The sequence below is a fragment of the Falco cherrug genome, chromosome 1 (genome assembly GCF_023634085.1).
Source record: "Falco cherrug isolate bFalChe1 chromosome 1, bFalChe1.pri, whole genome shotgun sequence".
Classification (NCBI taxonomy): Eukaryota; Metazoa; Chordata; class Aves; order Falconiformes; family Falconidae; genus Falco; species Falco cherrug.
Genome location: NC_073697.1, coordinates 65,820,477 through 65,842,152, shown reverse-complemented (window position 1 = coordinate 65,842,152; position 21,676 = coordinate 65,820,477). Strand labels below are relative to the sequence as shown.

Genomic DNA, 21,676 nt, shown 5'->3' with positions numbered 1-21,676 from the left:
GATTAAGATTTCCAGGCCAGGAAGTCTCCTAATACTATTTACCTATACAGAGCTTAATGTGAAATACTGTATCTGACTGCCATGAGAACATCATCAACAATATTACTACTCATAATTTTGTGTAAAACCACTAATATTTAGACAGATTGAAAATTGCCATTTTTAAAACACTGAAGAATTACATCCTAAGCAGACTTTGCAATAGTGCTGTGTACCCTGACTAATTTAACCTCAACAGCTATTAAAACCAACAAAACCAATTGCTGCCAAGGCGGGTTAAGTCAAGAGAAAGCGCAGGTGACAAAGGGTGGCCGAGACTACTGAAACTCATGTTTGAATGAAGATAACTGTATAGTAAGACAGAGACTCAGTAAGAAATTCTCATGTGGAAATGTATATTCTCTTCCACCCTCTGCGGGAATTGCACTTGGAAATGCTGAGTGTTGACTTACCCAAGCAAACACGGGTCAGTAGCCAAAACAGCCTCTTTGAAAATCAGATACAGATCAGTTTCTAGAAACATAACAGGAAGGTGGCACAGGTAACATGTTTAGGTTCCTTCAGGCAAACACTCTTCAAAAAATCATTCAAATAACTCCTTAGCAATATTTAAATGCTTTCGCAAATTGAGACGCTTAAAGATCATATTTTTGGCAGTGTTTGTTTCTGGGGTTGTCCATGCAGTTCTCAGCTTTTCCTGCCGTAATAAGCTAAAGCAAAGACAAGCAAAATAGTCATATGAAGAAGTTCATACCCTCAATGAGGCTCTACAGTTGAAAGCAATAATCCTGTACTAGGAGACAGGAGATTTTGGCAGCAGTAGGCAGTAGTGCATCCAGAGCCTTACTGTCTGCCCTTCCTAAGCTCAGGGGTTGCTTGAAACCAAGCAAACCATTTGCCTGCATACTCAGTGTTACCAATAAAACTTGTCCCTGTCAAAATCTCTGCATAGAAAAAGCCTCCTTGTCTAATGAAACATCCTTCCCCCTGTCAGTGTAACACACCCTGCTATAGCTTTTAGGGAAAACGCTGCCATCAAGCAGAGAGATGAGTCCTGCCGGGGGAATTTGCTATAACTATGGCCATCCCCTTCAGATCTGCATCAGCACCTGCTCTGTGGTCTGAATTCTTGCAGCTTTATTGAGAACTTCCTACCCATGGAGACTCAAAACGTTTCCCTTTCAGATCTTGTTCTGGCAGGTTCCCAGACAATTAATTTGAAACAGCAGTCTACAAAATAAAATAGTTTGAAGCTGTTTTCACAGTTTTCTAAAACATATGAACAAAATATTTGGAAGATTTCTTCTTTTCCCCTCTTTTATGGCTTGTCTTTATTACATATCCTGATTTAAGTATATACATCTGCAGCTGCTGTAAAAAATAGTACTGAGTGATTTGAAGAGTGTCAACAAGCCTGTCTGAAAGATTCTCATATTTAGAGAAATTACTCAGAGCTTTGCAGGGACGTTGTTCTCATAAGATACACATGGAATATAAAGAGGGGGAACAGTATGTAGGCTTCAATATTTTATCATCATAAATATGGTAAGCCTTTTTTTCTGCTGTTCCCCACTGCCCCATATTTTATATCTGAGACACTAAGGACTAGCTTACATTTAGCAGTACATCTTGATATAGAACATTAGCAGCCACATTTCTAAAGCGGAACAGAACTAATTACAGCAGAATGCAGCTGCAGAGTCAAAGGTAAGCCAATAAAAATCCCTGCAGAAATGCCCTTTGCTTGTTTTACTTAAATGGATTATAGAATTAGTAGGTGTTAACTATAGTGTGTGACTCTCTCTTGCTCCACAAGAATATGAGCATCGCACATTTCAGTATGTTTCACAAAAACACTTCTAGCTTTGAAACTTTTTTCTTTAAAATAATAGTAATCAGAAAAAAATCATGTTTCTAGCTCATAATTGGAAGTATGCAAATTAAAATTACTTCTATTGCTATGGCTAGAATTACAGCTTCTGATATGGCATTTTATAATAGAATTTCCTTTTCTGGCTATTTAGTGTTTTACATCTGGTGTTTGTGATAGATGAGAGCCAGTTAATTGTAATTAAAAAACATAAAAGGACTGCAGGATTTGACCCAAGACTACATATCCATGCAGAGTAACAGCTTTGCTAATAGACCTGATTTACACTTTCCTAACAAACCCCATAGAAATCTCTGCCAAAAAAGGGAAAATTTTTCAGCATTGCTATCTACAATGTTCTTCCAGATAATGGCACATTTCAATATAAAATGAAGTTACATATTTCTTTCAATTGGTTTTAATTGAAGTTTGTTATGGATGACTTTCAGAATTAGCTTAAAAATTACAATCATATTTCTTTTTTTCTGCATTAGTTTTGTGACTTTATACTTTTAAGGTCTCTAGTTTTTAGCACTCTTCCTTTTTATTTTAATTTTTTAAGTTTTTCCAGCTTTGCAAAATTTAGAATGACAAATGATATAAGAAAACACAACTTTTTGACACTGTGGGTTTTTTCAGTTTGAGAGGAGAAATCAGTCTTCAAACCCAAAAATGAACAAAAATGTTCAGTTCAGCCTGAGACTGAAATGTATATAGCATTTTGATTTTCTTTGTAAAGCAGGGGAAACATGAAAAGCATAACATTAGATTGTTGTACTGACAGACTTTCTTTTTCAGGAATAGAAACAGGTTTTCCTACCAGTTCCCACTTTAAATATGGGTACTAATTGGTTTTGATTCTACAGTAGTTGTAATTGATGAAGTACTGAAAGCCACAAGCAAATGTGAAATCACCTTGTACTACATGCTGTATAACCCACCCGGGAGACATGGTGTGTCTTCCAAAAATTTAAACCATATAAATATTAAAGACCAAGTTTGAGAGGTTGGTTAGGGCTGGACATGGTATAACCAGAGAGCAGCAGAACCAGGAATAATACCAGTCCTCTTCATTTATCAATTCCTGACTGCTATCCATTTGACCAGCCTGCCCTTCAGAGAAACACTGCCTTTTTATTCACCCTGTATTTCCTTCCTCTGCGACATACCTAGAGAACTGGTTTCTGTGCTTTGTAACCAGCGTTAACAGAGGTGCTACGCTGAACACCTTTGAAAGTGTGTGTAGGAAGAGGGTAGGCACATTAACTCAGGACATCTTTACGAAACCAGTGGTCAACTTTTCACTTGCTGCTTTGCAGTCTGGGTTAAATCCAAATCCTGACAAGGATGTTGAGTTCAGAAAAGTATCTTGCTAAATTCCTTAAACCCCAGGGAGCCTTTTGGATCTCCCCCGACCAAAGCATGCTGCACATGCTGCGCATGGGAACCACGCTGAAGGCTTGCCCGCACTGAGCTGTATGGAGTTGAAGCATTGACTTAACCCAGGCTGCACCCACGATGCTCACTAGACACTTGTGTGTTTGACAAAGATCACAGAATGTATTTCCCATGGGCGAGTCATTTCAGAGTACATATTTTCTGGATACAGAGATTAAGTTGTAATAGGGGATTCTGATTATGCACTGAATCGCAGTTACCACAGCATTTTAAGCATATGACTGAAAATATGGTTTTAATGTCTTGCAGATGTGCGAAGCTGGAAATCACTTTATCAACGTAGCTTTAGCTCACCAAAATCATTCAGGTCTGTCTTTGTTTCCTGTCTATTTAAGACTGAAGTGTGTTTAACCTATCCATCTTCTGCTAGTATACAGTAATTTATATATCTACATCCACAGAATAAAGAAAGATGAAGTAGGTACCACGCCATTGGTATAACATCTTCAAAATAAATGTGGTGACAAGGATACATTAGCAACAACGTTGTTGCTCCAAAGCTTATAAAAAATTTATCTTAATTAGACACAACTGCAATTTAAATATGGATTTAAACATGGAAGTTCTCTAAAGCATCCTGTTGGCTGACAACAGAGGATTCCATTTTAAATGTTTCAAAAGCTTTTAAATTAGATTGCAGAGTTTTTAGATACGTGCATCTCGTGCAAAGATACACACACAAATACACAAAGGCAGACTCATGAATACCTACATAGGCAACAATGTATAGGCATGCGCTTAAAAGGCTGCTCCAAGCAAGGGTTTTCAGGATCTTTCATACCATGAGAATTAAAGTTACACTATATACACTAGAAAGTAAAATATATATTATCAGATAATAATAGTGTCATTTCCCACTATAACATGCTATTCAAGAAAATACTTCACCACAGTGTGATTAACTGCACACACTGAAGTCAGTTTCTATTCTGGAAAGCTTTTGATGTGCTGTGGTTAGGCAGGTGCTTACGCTGTTTGTTGCAAGGGGCGTAATTCAGGTACAAGCAGCAAGAGCCAAATAATTAATCTACATGTTCAGTGCCTACAAGTATGAAAGATAGCATTGTTACCAGAACTTAAAAATGAAACATGCATGTGGCATTTTGTGTGAGCATTACCAGTGACTGTAGAGTCATCCTGTTAGCTCTGGAGTTGTTTTCCTGTTCTACTCTGGGATGAAGGATAAGGACGTGAGAAGGGACAGGTTCATGTCCCCGAGTCAGGCTGCGTAAGACACAGCTGCATCATTTATATCCCAGAAGAGTGCCCTTAGCCCTCACCTGCTGGCTAGTCTGCATTAAACTACTTGTCTCTCTCTTCCTCTGAACAAAGGTTGCATCCTTTGGACATGCCAAACCTTCCTGTAGAAGCTGATACATGGCTCACTAAGCAGTATTCTCACTAGGATAAATACAGCTTTTTCTGTCTCAAAAGATTTCACAGAAACTTTTCTAACAAGTTGTACTCTGGGAGCGCTGGGCAAGGGGAGGGCTGTTACACAGACAAGTTGTGATAAGGCTCAGTTCCCCTTTCTATATGGAAACTGGTTTTATCAAGTTGTGTTGTTTTCTTTTTTCTTTTTTTCTTTTCTTTCTTTTTTCCTTTCATAAAGGCAGTAAAGCCTGTTTTCCAAGTCCAACCTACAACCCCTTCACATGGCTTTTCTTGCTGGTATCCTGTCCCAACTATACATATGAGGTACGTGACTTTCTTCTGCTTATATGTAAAGAGTAGGTGGTTACTGTGTTTCAGCCACTGGCTGCAAAAAATCTGCACCTCCATGCAGTTCCCTCTGCACATCTATCATTATGTTCCGTATGTCAGAGTCTCCTTGCTCCACAAATGTTTCTCCACCAGTCCCTTCTCTTCCCTCACATCAATATCATGACTGTTGTGTATATTCCCCTCCACTGCAGACTCTCCAGTGATCCAAGAATTTACCACCCATGTCTTTACCCCATCCAGCACACTGGGGGGTTCCTTTCTAGCTATTTTTCCTCTCCCTCTTCCAGTATAAGTGTCATGCTCTTCTTCCAGGGGAAGCTTTTGAAAACTTGCCCTTTTGCTTTACATAAATTATACAATTAACAGTGCGTTTTTCTTTGCAACAGGTTGGTTCTTGGATTAGTTTCACAGTGATGACACAAACCCTGCCAGGTAAGTTTGAAACAGAATGAAGATAGCCTGTACATTGTTGTATGTGGAAGTGCATTCTGGAAATCTAAAATTTGCCAAAAAATTTATAGCATACGAAATACTGACATCAAATCCCCTTTGTGATGTGACTGTATAAACCTTCAAAGTGCTACCCTCAGAAAGCTGCAGAGTGTCATGCTAGTATAACACCTTCTTTTGATCAAAACCAGCTCTCTGCTTTTTGTGAAATATTGTTGTTTCTTCTGTTTTCACAATGAAAGCAGACTTTGAAATTTAGAAAAAGAAAAAAAGTTGTATTCTTCATTACAGTCAATCATTTTTGATACAGGAATTTATTTTTTTTTCATTGTAAACCTGGAATAATACTTCTAATAGGGAGAGGAAAACAGAAGTATTTAGTATTTCAAAAGAGGAAAGAGACACGTTCCTGGCAACATTTCCCCATTTGCTTATATCAGGCAGCCAGCTTGTAACAGCAGTCTGCTAGTAGCATTTGCAACTCCTGCTCAGTACTTTCCTGCATCTTTAGAGACTTAAAGACCCATACAAATATGGTCCCTGGGACTGAGATTCTCCAGACCATTCATTTTTTAATTATTTTTGCATTCCAAACCAGAAACTTATAAAAGCTACTTGCAAAAAGTAGCCTCGTGGTTTAAAAAATGAAAAAGAAAGAAATTTCAAAAGTGGATTAAAGTGCATCATGAAAAAATTAAACTTTTAATTTTTTTTGAAAAAATAAAACATTTTTGTGCTTTAGGCTCTGGTATGGAAATGACCTGAAAGTTTGGGGACATTGTAGGACTGCATTTACAAAGGCAGGGAGCAGCAACATACACAGCACACTCATCCTTGCTGTAATTGTCCCAAACATAACTTGACCAGATAGCCTAATGAATGTTTCTGATGCAGCACCTCATTTTAAGGAAGAAAGGATAATGAATTTGCAAAAAGTACCTGTAAAAGCATTCCCCATTTGGTGCCACTCATCCCAAAGGAAGAGGCACTCAAAAGACCACTTACTGGCTCCTGACAACCACAGTAGGGGCCTGGGCATCTCTGGTTGTTGTGAGACCTCACTGCCAGGCAGCCAAATCTATTTGTGCACCTACTGCCTGCTTCCCCCAGGGCTGAGCTCTCCCTCCATGCAGCAGGGAGTTACGGCACCGATCCCAAGTTACAGTTCGGAGCTGGAGGAAAAAAACAAGAAGTGTTGCAGGACAAAAGCAAACCAGAAAAATAGTCGAGGTCATGGGTAATTCTGTGTTGAGATGGCACCATGCCCAAGGAGGCCTTGGGATTTATGGTGAAGTCATAGGTGATACAGGGCATGTCTAATAGATGTGCATATTGTCTGTGTGAATTCTGATGCAGAGGCTGAGCCTCAGGCTATGGTATATCAGTAACTGCAAGGCTGCAAGAGCAAGGGCACAGTTAACCTGTATCTGCCCACAGAAGGGACTACTGCAGACTTTTCCATAAACCCTCTTGTATGCACAGAAACAGCCACTGAAAGAACAGACATGATCTTTTTTTTTTTTTTTTTTTCCCCCTCTCTCTTATTCCTTGTAGTTGGCATTTTTGCTTTCCTGATGGTCATCCAGATGTCTCTCTGGGCCCAGAAAAAACACAAGCTATATCTGAAGAGGTTTTATCCAGAGGTGCGGAGAAAAGCAGCTATGATTCCTATCATCTTCTAAGCTCTTCACAAGAACTGAAGCCTAAGTGTACAGTTCAAGAGCTAACTCAGAGTAAATGAGCCATTTCATTCAGTAACCAAAGTGGATCAGAGGAAGAACTACTGGATATCTTTTTCAGAAAATTAACAGTTCAAGACGAACAGCTTTTAATTAAGTGATAAAATGTAGCTCTTGAATTCTTGGTTCCTGCTAGAAGATATGATTTAATTAGATTTTCTGTAATGGAGCTAATTGGGAAGGGACAAGAAAATTGCTTATATTGAATGTTAGGCTAGATATTTAACTGGTGTAAATGGGCACAGATGCTGTTAAAATTAATGAATACAGCTCATCTGCATGCATTCAGGTCTGGTGATTTTAAGGTTCAGTGTTAGATGTTGACGAGAGCCTTGGATTTTTGCATCAGATGTTTCACAGCCCTATTTTTATTAAAAGGCACAGAAACAGCACATTCTGCCTCGGCTCCCCTAAAGCATCACATCAAAGAACGACCACTATGCTGTTGACACAGTCTAGTCCAGCTTTACAAGGTTTTTCTTTCTTTCTTTCTCTGTAATTGAATCTCATAGCAAATTGTTCAATACAAGTTGGCTTAAATTGATCATTGCAGAGAGGTCTGGCTTTCTTTCATTTTCAGGTAGGCAGATCAGACCTATGATTGCAGGATGGGACTGTTTATGAGGTGCTTCCCATCTTGCTACTAATTTGCAGCATGTCCTTAGGAACATCATTTAAGTCCATTCCCCTTTCTCACATTGAAAAGTTCTGGAAATAGCAAAAGACTTTCTGGACTAACAAGCACATTAAGATCCCCTTGTTCAGTGCCCAGCTGCATCCAGACACCATTCACCTTGTTTGTATTAAGCACTGTGAAATCCTTGGGCAGAAGGTGAATCAGAGTACAGCTCATTATCGAAAAAGGAAAGAGATCCTGCCAAATACATTTCAGTCTGTATCTGAACTGTTTCAGATGGACACTGCTGAAAGGTTTCAGCTCTTGCTTCAGTTTGGTCATTCTCTATCTGCTACTTTGCTTTCCATTACGTTATTTTTTAAGATATTCTCTGGGCTTTTTATTCAAGTCTTGAAAACTCTTTTAGCTCCATTTGCAAATCAGAAATCAGTGGCATCTATGTCATGCAGAAGTATAACTTTAGTTACACAGAGAAAAAAAAAACCACCCAAACCCAGAACTACTTCAGCCAGCAAGTATTAAGATATGGAGAGCTGGGGCATTAAGTCCAGTTTTCATTCTATTTCTGTTGCAAATTTATCAATGTCTTTTGACTCCCTTAGGCTACTGAAAAAGCTTGCCTAAAGAACTTCATAATCATTAGAGAAACACTGCAGTGCACAAGCAAGGCAGGCAATTTGTCTCCTAAAGGCACTGTTATCTTTGCACCAGCTCAAGCTGGTTCTAACAAAGTTAATTTGCCCAGTAAATTGGGTTCATATCCCTTTTCTAATGTCTAACTTGCAACACTTGCCCCTATTAGCCACGGTAACTCAATTTCGTCTTAGTAATGTAAATAAATCACTTTCCATATTTTTGAACTTGTAACCTGTGAACAGCTAAAACTTTTTACTCCTCTCAATGGAAAACTCAAGTCACAGTGAACATTCAGTTCTCTAACCCAGACTGCTAATAAAGATCTATTTTTGAAAAATTTTCTGTGCTCTTTAGTCCTTATATCTAACAACAATATTTCTGAAACTCATTTTTTCCAAGCCAGTGTTAGATGTGTGAGTGAAGACTGCTGTCTATTTTTTTGATCCAGCTACTGGGATTGTTTTCATTTAATGTTTACTGAATGTCTCATTTTAGCAATGTTCAAGTTTAAAATAGTTCATGTGGGAAGGTAACTTGCCAAAATTACTTACTTATCTGTTCACCTCTTGATTACAATAGCTGCAGTTTTAAGTCTGTTCAAGGCATGTTTCCAGAGAGATTCCAATCGCTAGGAGCACGGTTCCTATTCAGTAGTCGGCTTAGGCAAAGGAAATACTTCAGGAATTGTTTACCTTCCTGCTTATTAGTTGATCATTTGATACATGGAGTGTGTGGGAGAAGGGTTTTGGCTCCTGTAGTAAACTACAGTTTTAAAATGGGGTTAAGAGCAAACACTAGCTAAGAATAAATGAAGATACATTACAGAAGACTGTCACAGATAAACATGGCAGATATTTTGAGTTTCACCAATGGGGTGTTGACCAGCTAAAATTGTTGTCAACAGTGTTAAATGACTCCACAAATAGCAATAAATCAACATCCTGTACCTTCACAGATCTTTCTGTGTTCCTCTGCCCTCTCTGATTTTCAGGGCAAGTTCCATGTGATTAGAACAGGTAAGTTCATAGAATCGTAGAATGGTTTGGGTTGGAAGAGCCTTAAAGATCATCTGACATGGGTAGGGATACCTTCCACCGCACAAATTCCTGGCATGGGGGGCATGTTTTGCTTTTAAACAAAAAGTATATGAAAATGGTCAGCCTTTGTTTTGATGAATATTTTGAAGGCCTTGCTTTTTTTTTTTTTTTTTTTGGGGGGGGGGAGCAGAAAACCCCCAAGCAAACAAAAAAGCCTAGACAAAAAGTGAGTATATTAACTACATAAAAAGTTGCAATTGACAGTGATTTTAGCCAGAAGCACCATGAACCTTTTGAACCAAAACAATTGTTGCCACAGAAACATTTTCCTGAGAGTTTTTCATGCCTGTGCTGATTACCTGGGGGAAAATAATGCCTTACTGAGCTCTAAATATACTGGGACTTCTTGTATTAGGGGCTGATGAGGAAGCAAACAGTTAACTGCAAATTCCTTTGGCAATATTTTCTCTTAAGCACAGACCTAAATTCTTCAGAGCCAACAGCAGAAGGAAGGCACGGGCAATGCCACACTACTACCAGAATGTCATCGTGTTTCAGGGTCAAAGGGAAGGAGTCAATGCCCAGGATGAGCCATCAGATGCAGCTGGGGTAGTTGTTTCCCACTTTGGCCAATCTTAATATAGAGCCGCTTCACAGGCATTGCTAAGGCTGTCACCATTCCAGTGCACTGGATACACCGGTGTCCCTGGAAAAGGGAAAATTAGTGGGACAACATGAATTACATTTTGCAATCCTGCTTCTCCATGAGGGCCATGAAATCCACTACATGCATCCAGTTTGCCCCTTTGAGCTTTTCTGATGCGTTTTCCCTCAGTTTCTGCATCTGAAAAGGTGGCAGACTGCAGGGCAGTGATCCGCTCCCTGTGGTGCTCTGCCCTTGCTTTGCTCCCAGGGCCAGCCTGAACTGTCCTGTGGCTTCTGTCTGCCCCAAAGCTTTCCTGACAGCTTGCAGAGGTGAGTTACAGCATCTGTCACAAAAGGCAGGAGGCAGCAGCACTGTACAGCAGAGAAACCGAGTGGCTGACGTTGGAGACACGTTCTGGTTAGACGTGAGGAGCTGGTGCAGCCAGTGGCACAGCTGGGCCCCCAGGTGCAGGGGCAATTCCTGCTCAACACTCCTCAGAAGCTGGGCTGTCTAAGCCAAGAGACCGCAAATAAAGCAAGATACAGAGATACTGGGCTTACTAAACAACAGTTTTTGCAGGGGTTGTGTAAAAATAAATCAGTTGAAGTACTAATGCATTCTTACTGGCCTGCCCGACCAGGACTGTGCAGACGGCATTGCTCAGCCTGTGGGCTCAAAGCATATCTCAAAATAGTTGCTTCCTAGTCCACCTGGAGAGACTGCTCAACATCCAGGTCCCTCTGTGTTCACCCTGCAGCTTACAGCTGGGTTTCTGCTGTGATCCTCCAGATGGGCGAGGCCAACATTTCCCAAGTACTTCCCAAGACTTTCAAATTTAGGAGCCTAAAATTAAACCTTCAGACACGCAGCTCCGCATGTTTGTGGCCTGCTCTTGCCATGAAATGCCAGCCTGGAAAAGAGCGGGCACCAGCTCAGGCTTCTTGGTGGCACGGGGAGATGTTGTGATGGGGAACTGAAGTGGCAGATGCTCCTGCACACAACTTGGCAGCCTATATTTGGATTCCCAGTTTGAAAAAGCCCTTAAGACCCAGCCATATGCTTGTCTTATAAGATGGTTACCACATCTTCGCAGCTGACAGAACTGAAAATTATCTCAGTGATTTCGTATTTCCATAGGGAAAGCAGAGCTCAAAAGGACACCGAAAGCAGAAATCAAAAAAAGGCAGATGGTCATCCTTTTTTAAAGATGCTATTACCATCAAAATATCTTGTACTTTCCATTGTTTTGTATAAAGAAAATTACTCTAAATTGGCTTTTATCACACTAGGAATTGAGATAAAGCAGCCCGATATCAAAGTAGTTCTGTGAAAGAGAGCCCGCAGTGATCGCTAAATATAATAAAATAAAAATCACTGAATGTGAAGACTTCTAAAGCACACTATAAGAGGAAGAAAGCTACAGGAAAGCAAGAGACTATTTATCTATTTATAGTTTTAACAAGTGCTGCTGAACTAAAAATTAATTCAAACCATAAAGAGTTTTTCAGCAAGCTAATATTTTCCACATGATGCTTTATTGGCTTTCCCTTTTCTATATTTTCCTAAGCACAAGCTTTGTCTTCCAGCGATATTTCCTGTCATTAACATTCATGAAAGCTTTTAGAGAAACTCACTGTATGCCTGTTCCAGTGTTCCACAGATAAACGTAAATGAAGTGTTGTGCTGTCATTGCACACAGATTAGTATCTACATGAATAATATTTTACTATGAAAACCCAGGTTTATCATAGGTGAGTGTATAAAGGCTGCTGTATAGCTACGATTAAAGGCAATTTTCACATCACACATATTTAGCATCACAGAAAAATGTTTATTTTAATGGTCTCTGCACATCTTCAGCCATATGTGACTCAAATATACAACTCTTTCTACAGGTATGGGAACCAACAGCGATCTGTCCCAGACCTTTATTATGGTCCCAGTGTTTGGTTATTTATTTGTCTAGTACACCAAAGGCTGGCTTTCACCCGGCTCTGCCCTGTGGGAAGATCTGAGAAAATATTTTCTTGTCTATCTTGTCTGACTGGACAAGCAGATGTCCAGGTGAGGAGCATCAGTCACTGAGTGACTGCAATAATACACACTGAATTTCCTTGCAATGTAATAGTCAATCTAAAACCTCTTTTCCAAAGGAAAAGGCAAGTTAATGGGTCCTCAAATATATGCTTTTAGATTTAAAATATCTAGCACGTATTAACACCTCCCAGAATACCCAGGCTTCTAACATATACCTGCTTTTATCTAACTTCTAAAGCCTTTGAAGACTGAGGAACCAAGTAAGAGGAAATAATTTATAGGTAAAAGAAATACGATAAGGGTGTTCAATAATACTAATTAATTCCTTATTTTAAAAATCAAACTTCACATCTTTTGTCAAAGAAATCTGATTGTTAGCCAGGTTCCTCCTAAAACACAGTATTATTCCTGTGAAAAAGTAATATAGCTCTACTAGCAATCCCTTTCATTGTTCTGAGTACCCAGCCATACTCAGTAAGAAAGGCGTTTATTTTAAAACTACAGATTTCACCATTTGGGGGCTCTTTTGAAGCACTACAGGACAGGCTCCAAAGAAAACAGATGATATTAAACATTCTTTTCCTTTCATTCATACCGAAAAGTTGATGAGTTTTCAGTTGACTGGTGAAACATTGTGACACTAAATTATAAAAGAAAGAAATATTTAAAGGATTGTCCCTCTCCTCAAGACAAGAATAGAAAAAAAAAAAGGTACTTTTTGTCTTTTCTATTAATAATATGAGGCCATTTCCCAGGTTCAAGGGCATCCTTGCAGAAGGAAACATTGATTAGAGAGCTGGAAGGACCAGAATGTGGTCACAGCGTGCTTTCAGGGATTAGCAGCTATGTCTTTTTGGAAAGAAATTTCACTCTTTCTGACAACTGAGCTTGACAGAAATGGATTAAAGATGACACATCTCCAATGTTGTATCTAATGAAAAACAAAGTACCTATTCTTAAACCAGCAGGGAATATTTGTCACATATACACACACTGTATTCTTCCACTCTCTGCTTTACATCATCTCTTTGCAGAAGGTGCTTTGCATTTGGACCTGTATGCTTTTCATTCTAACTCTTAATTACCTGTTAGAGCTTTGACATACTCAGTGATACTGCGAGAAAATCAGCTGTTGATTTCAAAACACTAAGGATGAAGAACCTATCTATACACTGTCAACCAATTTCAGCCCTATTGCCCCACACATATGTGATTATTTAGCTGCCATTTTCAGATATCCTTCCAATAACCACATGAAGCATTACGCCGTTCTTGTTCACAGACTTGCCAAACATCCCACCTTAATCCAGTTGCAAAGCACAGAGCTAAATCATGAAGATATGAATTGCAATACTCTTCACTACCTGAGCCCTAACTCCTAAACGATTCTCTGTGTTTCCTTTGCTCCTAACCTCTGCAGCGGTGAAGCTATTCAGGAACTTCTCTCTGCCAAAATACAGGTGTAATTCTTCCAGGTTTGCAACAGTATCTTACTATTAAACTACAAATCTAAAACAATAGAAGCTGCAACACGCTCATGTACGTTTGACATGCTTTCTTATTCAGAGGGCCCTAGCAGGTAAAAGGAAGATGGATATTGTGCTCATATGGATACAGGGACAAACTGAACAGGGCTGTAGTAATCAGAGTCGACGGATACTCTGGGGCTCAGTTCCTTGGGCACCTATCCCAGGAGAGGGCAGTGCAATAAAGATTTACTGCAAGCTAATAGAGGCAATGCTGATCTTAATTGTGGATCTGAAATTAAATAAATAGGTAATCTATTTTGATCATATGCAAATGTTTGCTGGACGCTGTACCTCAAACATTTTTGTACTTGGTTTGGAAGTATCAATTTTAGAACAATTCTCACTCGCACAGTATAAGCACGACAGACTTGCACAGAGTAATGCAAGTTATGCAGGGAATTACTGCATGTCCTGTTATTATATCTAGTTACTTGTCTTCATTTTTTCTCAGGGAAATTAAGTGCTTTTCCTACCAGAGAAGTGGTGGCAAATTTTCCTGCCCTTATGAACTGCAATACCAAATCATTAGGGCACATGCAAGACCTTGACGAAGTGTGTCAAAGTGCATGAGCTTCACAGAGGGAGTTCAGGAGTCATTCACAGATAGGTAATAACAGTATCCACAGACTGCCCTGCTCCAGTGCTGATGGGTCTGAGCCCACAGTGGACCAAAGCCCATTTCCACCACTGCTTCTCCTTCTCAGAGTCCCTTTGACAATGGGCAATGGCCCTGGCCAGCAGTTTCAGTGCACAAGTCCTCTTTGAACTGCTCAAGAGCTGAAATGTCACAAGCTGGCCACAGCTACACTAGAAGATGTGCTGTAGGTGCAAGGCCAGGATGCTGAGGCCAGATGCAAGATGGACTTAGCCATCTAAACAAGCAGCCCTCCAAACAGTTTTTCATTCTCGAGCAAGTGATTGATGCTTGCTTCTCATCCCTTAGGCAACTTTTATGGTCCTTCCCAGCCCGTGCTTCATTAAGGCACACATCTGATTTGTTCTCAGAGGTAAACGACTGCCCAGACCAACAGAAGTGAGCACAGCAGCCGTTGCCATCAAACGCTTAGAAAAATGACTACTTTTATTTACTGGCAAACATTTTTTGTAAGAGCACTAAATCTGGGCATGCACAACAGGCAATATGGGGCAATCTTGCCTACTGCAGATCTGGAGCCTCAGGACTGCAGGTGCATATATCATCCAAAAGGAATATCTAAGCAAGCAAAAAGGAAATACCTCATCTAATCATATTGTCGTGTTGTAATTATATGTGAATAATGCATTATAAAACATGTTGACAAGATCCCTATTTCTCAGCAGCCCTTTGAGCAGTCACTTTTCAGATATCATTGACCAAACAGAAATAAAATCAAATCCTTCAGCACCCACAAATGTGCGGGCTGACACTCACAATCAATAGGCAGTTACAAAGAGAGAAAAACTGCAGGAGTATTCTTATTGGAGATAAGGAGCAGGGGGAGAAGCAGTTTCTCCCCACCTTCAGCAGAGAAAATAAAATTGATTCATTGGTTACAGTGCGAGATGATGAGCATCTCCAGCAGAAATTAAGGGCACAAACAAGGTCACAATACATAAAATTTTCATGCAGCAGCAGGCAGGACTGGCTAAACTGACTGCCATTTTAACTGCAATTGTCAATAAAACGGTCACATTAAGAGGCAGGCTGAAGGATGGTCAAAGGTTAAGCCAGGCAGGCTAGTGAGGAAAACACAAAACCCGTCCTCTGTCACAACAAATGTCTGCAGACAGAGCTTCTCCTGCTGCTGTTCTGACTGAAAGAAGGATGGAAAACTCAGGGCAAGTAGGGGTCCTGATGCCTTGAACTCAGGCAAGCCCTGTAGGACTAACCAGTTGAGGCCAACAAAGTTTAGTGGCACCAAAAATCATGTCTGGTTTTGCTATTACTTCTAGAGCTTCTAATGAACTTCCCTGCAATGTTTCCCCTCCATCTTAATTTCCTTTATGCCCAGAGGATATACTATATGCCTTTATGTTGAAGCAAAATATTCTACAGCCGCAAGAAATGAAAGCCATCTGTTCTTTGAAAGTAAAGTGTCTCAGCCAGGATTGTTTTAGGGTTTTTTTTTTTTGCTTTCTTTCTTTTTTCTAATTAACACAACTAATCTATTGGCTTGTTTGCATTTCACACAGAACTGAAATACTAAGCTTTTCAGTATCAGCTAGGAGAGAAAAAAGTTAAATCAATCCAAAATGACTGGGTTTTTTCCTTCCAATTTTTTATTTACAAAAATGTTGAATATTTATGTTTGCATTAGAAATCAAAATGTACAACTTCCCAACTTCCCACTGCCCGCCCCCCCCCCCCCCCCCCCCCATCTCCTTTTTAGGAGCGAGTTGCTCACAGTGCTTCTTTCCCTCAAACCAAGCATCACTTCATTGCTAATTACTGTAAATTAAAAGTGAAAGGGGCGGCATTCCCTTATTTTCAGAGAAAGAACCAACTGAGCTGAACACTGCAAACTGGAAAACATAGTGTTTGATTTCCCCAGCAGAAACACCCTCTGACTTGCTTTGTACATGGGAGTCTGACATAGCTTGAACTGCAAGTGAACCAAGCCTGATGCTTCAGAGCACCGAAAAGTCAAAACGAGCAGCTCAGGAAGAGTCAGCATGCAGCCAAGGGGGAAACAAATGTAGCTGGAAAGCTCTGACCTTTTCTTCAATGAATGTAACATGGGGTAAGAGTATGAAGGGAAAAAGACTGTACCATAACTGAGACCTACTGTACACCCAATGTTTTGTTCTGAAAATGGGCTACCTTTATACTTGAAGTGGGAGTGTAGGCATGGGGCCAGTGTCCAGGTTGCTCCATCCATGGGATGGATGTAGGAGAGAAATGGGTGAGAAAGAGGCTGCCTCTCTCCTTTCCCCCAGCTGATGCAATGGAGTTTGTCACTAGCACGGGCTCACTGTCCAGGGGCCAGGCGGAAGCAGAGGGTCTCTGAGACCCCCTGGCTCCCAGGGATAACCAGGTGGTGCAATGGGTCATGCATCTCACCACACCTTGCTTGGGGCTCCAGCCCCAAGAGGCTTCTCTGTAGTGTCACCAGACTGCATGGCTCCAAAGTGACCTCAGGGCAAGAGGGTTCAAAGGCATCAGAGACACAAGTGTCCCTTTGCGGGACATTTAGCAAACCTTATCACTCCAAGTGAGCTAATATCTTTGAAGATCTGCCTTGTCTTTCACGTTCCCCTGCCCTCGATGATGCCATAGCATTGTTCCTCCAAAACAAAAGCTGCCCACAGTTGCAGATGGCCATTGTAATCTCCCTGAGTGTCATAAATAAAAAAGATGGATGCAAGCAGACTAATGATCTACTTTAGGACGCTTGGTTATGATGCACTGAAAAGAACAGCTGGTTGTCAGCAACATATTTACCAGGAATTTAAAAGACAACAACAGCCATATAATCCAGAGGATTTAATGACAGAGTGGAATGAATGATGAATAAATGCTCCTTTTGATAAACTCACAAACATTTGGGGGATGCAACAGTGATTTATATTCTTCTGGGAGAAATAAACAAATTAAGGATTTCACGGCTTTGTGGAGACCAGATTTTGTAAATGTGAATTTCTGTGTACTTTCAGATTAACCTTTTCTCTCTTGGTATCAAGAGGGAAACAAACCATGGAATTTTCAACTTGCAAGAAGCTCCAGATTTTTGCTGTTCAATTTGCTTGTTATTCTGTGCTCTTTAAATCAAATGAGAAAAATCTGTTGCACACTCAGAATGTATTGTGGAATAGAATTTTGAACCTGGTCTGTAGTGAAACTATGAAAGACCATACCAAAAATTTTACCTTTGTGTATGTCAAAAACGTTTGAGTAAAAAGTTCAGTTTTCATACTGTCATCGCGTTTCCTTGGAACATGGTAGAATCACTGCAATTCACAGTGCAGATTGTGACAGTCACATTTAAAAATGACTTATCCAGACTAATACAGATAGGCAATGTTATTGATGGGTAAAATGAAACTTAAAAAATAGAAGTACTTTTTCTGAATTTGGCTGTTGGATATCTTCTTGCAGAATTTTCAGATGTCAACAAAAGACATAGAATTATTTAGGCTGGAAAAAAGCTTCGAGATCAAGGCCAACCATTAACCTAGGACTGCCAAGTCCACCACTAAACCATGTCCTTAAGCACTGCATCTATGTATTTTTTAAAACACTTCCAGGGATGGTGATTCCACCGTCTCCCTGGGCAACCTATTCCAATGCTTGACCACCCTTTCAGCAAAGAAATTTTTTGTAATATCCAACCTAAACCTCCCCTGGCATGACTTGAGGCTGCTTCCTCTTGTCCTGTTGCTAATTATCTGGGAGAAGAGACCCACCCCCACCTGCCTACCACCTCCTTTCAGGCAGTTGTAGACAGCAATAAGGTCCCACACAAGCCTCCTCCTCTCCAGGCTAAACAACCCCAGTTCCCTCAGCTGCTCCTCACCCTTCACCAGCCTCATTGCCCTTGTCTGGACACGCTGCAGCACCTCAGTGTCCCTCTTGCAGTGAGTGGCTCGAAACTGAACACAGGATTTGAGGTGCAGCCTCACCAGTGCCGGGTACAGGGGAATGATCACTTCCCTGGTCCTGCTGGCCACACTGTTTCAGATACAAGCCAGGATGCTGTTGGTCCTCTTGGCCACCTGGGCACACTGCTGGCTCATGTTCAGCCGGCTGTCAGCCAGCACCCCCAGGTCCTTTTCCCCCGGGCAGCTTTCCAGCCTCTCTGCCCCAAGCCTGTAGCGCTGTGTGGGGTTGGTGTGACCCAAGTGCAGGACCTGGCACTTCTCCTCATTGAACCTCGTGCAGTTGGCCTTGCCTCATTGGTCCAGCCTGTCCAGATCCCTCTGCAGACCCTTCCTGCCCTCCAGCAGATCAACACTCCCCCACAACTTGGTGTTGTCTACGTACTTACTGAGGGTGCACTCAATGCCCTCATCCAGATCATCAATAAAGATCTTAAACAGGGCTGGCCCCAGTACTGAGCCCTGGGGAACACCACTTGGGGCCAGCCACCAGCCAGACTCCATTACTGCCACCCTTTGGGCTCAGCCACCCAGCCAACTTTTAACCCAGCACAGAGTACCCCTGTCCAAACCATGAGCAGCCAGTTTCTCCAGGAGAATGCTGTGGGAGATGGTGTCAAAGGCTTTACTAAAGTCCAGGCAGACAACATCCACAGCCTTTCCCCCATCCACTAGGCAGGTCATCCTGTCATAGAAGGAAATCTTGTCTGTCAGGCAGGACCTGCCTTTCATAACCCCATGCTGGCTGGGACTGATCCCCTGGTTGTCATGCATGTGCCATGTGAAGGCACTCAGGATGATCTGCTCCATAACCTTCCCCAGCACCAAGGTCAGGCTGACAGGCCTGTAGTTCTCTGGATCCTCTCTGCCTTTGTAGATGGATGCCACATTTGCTAACCTCCAGTCTTCTGGGACCTCTCTAGTCAGCCAAGACTGTTGATAAATGATGATAAATCATTCCAGAAAATGGCCTTGTCCAGCTCCAAGGAATGCACCAATAATAGAAGGTACAAAGTGAGTCTCTGGCCCCACCTGCCCTTGAGTGTCAGACCTCTTGCACTTATGCTCCCCAGTCCTCTTATCTCTATACTCTCCAAAGACAGAGCAGCAGGCAGCATGACATAGCCTCTTCTGGCTTCAGCAGCAGCCGTGTACCAAGTGCTGTCAGTTCTCAGCTCATTAAACCCAAGTGTGCAGAAGTTGCTCCCTCCGTATGCACCCCCCAGTAATGCAAACCATGATGTTTGAGCAAGTGATGCATTATGAATCATGGTCATCACATTCAGTGTATCAGATGGGTCCAACCCTGAAGTAAGAGATCTCTCTCCTATCCCACCCTGGAGTGCTGGCAGGACTTGAAGCACGTTCCACATGGAGCCTGTGACCAGATCAGGCTCTCGTGAGAATTTCCGCTCCTGCATGTATCACTTGGTGGGGGGGGGACCGCTTTGCCCAGATGGTGCTCAGCAGCCTATTATGGGGCAGGAAGCCCTAGATACATTAGATGCACAAATCAGACATGGCCAAAATGCTGGGAGGACTCTTAGATATGACCATTAGGTAGAGGATCCTGCTATTTACTGACAAAATCTTTTTCTCACTTCTTAGCATAAGATGTTGCCATCTTTTGCTGAAGTCCTTGCTGAAAAACAACTCCTTTCATACTGCCTCATCATCAGATACAAACCTTCAACTGTAAACATGCGGCATTTTTGCTGTGCTGTCATTGCCACCACTGTGCTGAAGGCAGTTATTCTGTACCCTGACTAACTGCTACCCGCATAGTTACTGATCTGCATTACACAAGGGGACAGAGTGCTCTGGTCGCTATCCTGAGCCAAGACACAGGATCATACTTAACCTCATGTAGACTGCAAGCCTCACACAAATCAATGGGCCAAGACTTTTGCAGCCCTCAGTACCTGACATTTACCACCGAAAGCAGTATTAAAAGTCTTCCCCTGCCCATGGTATTCAGCTATGTGAAAAGGCCATTCTTTTAGCATTGGCAAAAAGTTCATGAACTCAGCAGGGGAATAGTGTTGCAAATTCACCAGGGTGCCTATTTTTCTTTCTGTTGGCTGCTGAAGGAAGCAATGACCTGTGTTTCCTACCACATACTCCGTTCCCCCAGACAGCTCACAGCCTCCTCCTCTTTCCCATACTTGCACCCATTATTGCTTTTTAGTTGCTACCTTAGTACCTGAAGCACAGATCAAGACATCATTGTGCTAGATGCTGTAAGCAAAAATAAAAAGGAAAACAATTCCCACACCCATCTGAGCATGAGGGGAAGCAAATAATACAACAAGGTATGAGGACAATAAGTCGAGTTACGGAGGATGATGTGGAAATTAAAAATCCTTCTAGATTTTCATTACCAAACTCATTTGGTAAACTGGACAAATGATAATTTCTTGGAGGGGAAACGAACTTCATACAGTTAAGTCTGTGCTGCAAAAAGCAGAAGAATGACCTTTGCTTTTAATGTGTTTGTCTTTCCATATCCATTCATAGACAGTGAACGTAGCCTATTAACACCATTGTGTAACACTAAAAGTCAATTTGACTTAACCATACTTGCTGGCACTGCAAACTTTCTGACTATCACTCAATTAGAAAAGAGACATTAGCTCAGGTGTTGCCTAGAATCCAGCTGCTCTCTTGCCTTTGTAACGAACCCAGAATTCTGCTTTAATTCAATATTCTGTAATCACCTGGGTTTAAATCAATCCAGGGTTGTCAAAAGCATATGGGATCAAATGAAAATGCAAAATTTAAAATACAAATAACCATTGAAGGTAGATTTTAACTGATAACACTGTGTCGTTATGGCAAAGTTGATGTCATTTACAGCAACATTAAAGCAAGTGTTATTAAGAGAAAATGAGGCATTTGTCAATGAGTGGTTTTACTGTCATTGAAGGTCTTGGAATTAACACACTTGGAATATTTTGACTGAAACAAGCTCATTCAAAGGCTCTTTCTAGCTCATTAGCATCTCATTAGACTTCGAGGATGTTTCAGATCTTCTGTCCTTAACTAGTAAAGGAAAAAATCAAATTCCAGTAAGAATGGTACAAAACTGTGGAAGTGTATTATTTACTGTTGCATGTATACTGTTGCAAGTACTCAGAATAGATAGATCAGCCTTTTTGCCAGAAAATATAACACTTACTTTCTATGGTCCCAAAAGGAAATATGAACAAAATTCTGATATCCCCAGCCATTACTGAATAATTTTTGATTATATTAATTGCCCATTACCTTTTATAGGGCTATTTCTTCAGTGGGAATGCATCCATTGAGATTAGAGGTCTGTCTCCAGCATCATAAA

At 41.1% G+C, this 21,676-nt stretch overlaps 1 protein-coding gene across 2 annotated transcripts in view; it reads left to right on the top strand.

Moving 5' to 3' along the window:
* Nucleotides 1-8,852, top strand: part of TECRL (trans-2,3-enoyl-CoA reductase like) — a 67,755-nt gene extending 58,903 nt beyond the window's left edge. For both annotated transcript variants that reach the window (XM_027810285.2, XM_005442646.3), the window contains 4 exons: nt 3,578-3,635; nt 4,941-5,026; nt 5,440-5,485; nt 7,058-8,852. In XM_027810285.2, coding sequence (XP_027666086.1) covers nt 3,578-3,635; nt 4,941-5,026; nt 5,440-5,485; nt 7,058-7,185 — 318 coding nt within the window. In that variant the 3' untranslated portion in view covers nt 7,186-8,852. The remainder of the gene's footprint in view (nt 1-3,577; nt 3,636-4,940; nt 5,027-5,439; nt 5,486-7,057) is intronic.
* The last annotated feature ends 12,824 nt before the right edge of the window (nt 8,853-21,676 follow it).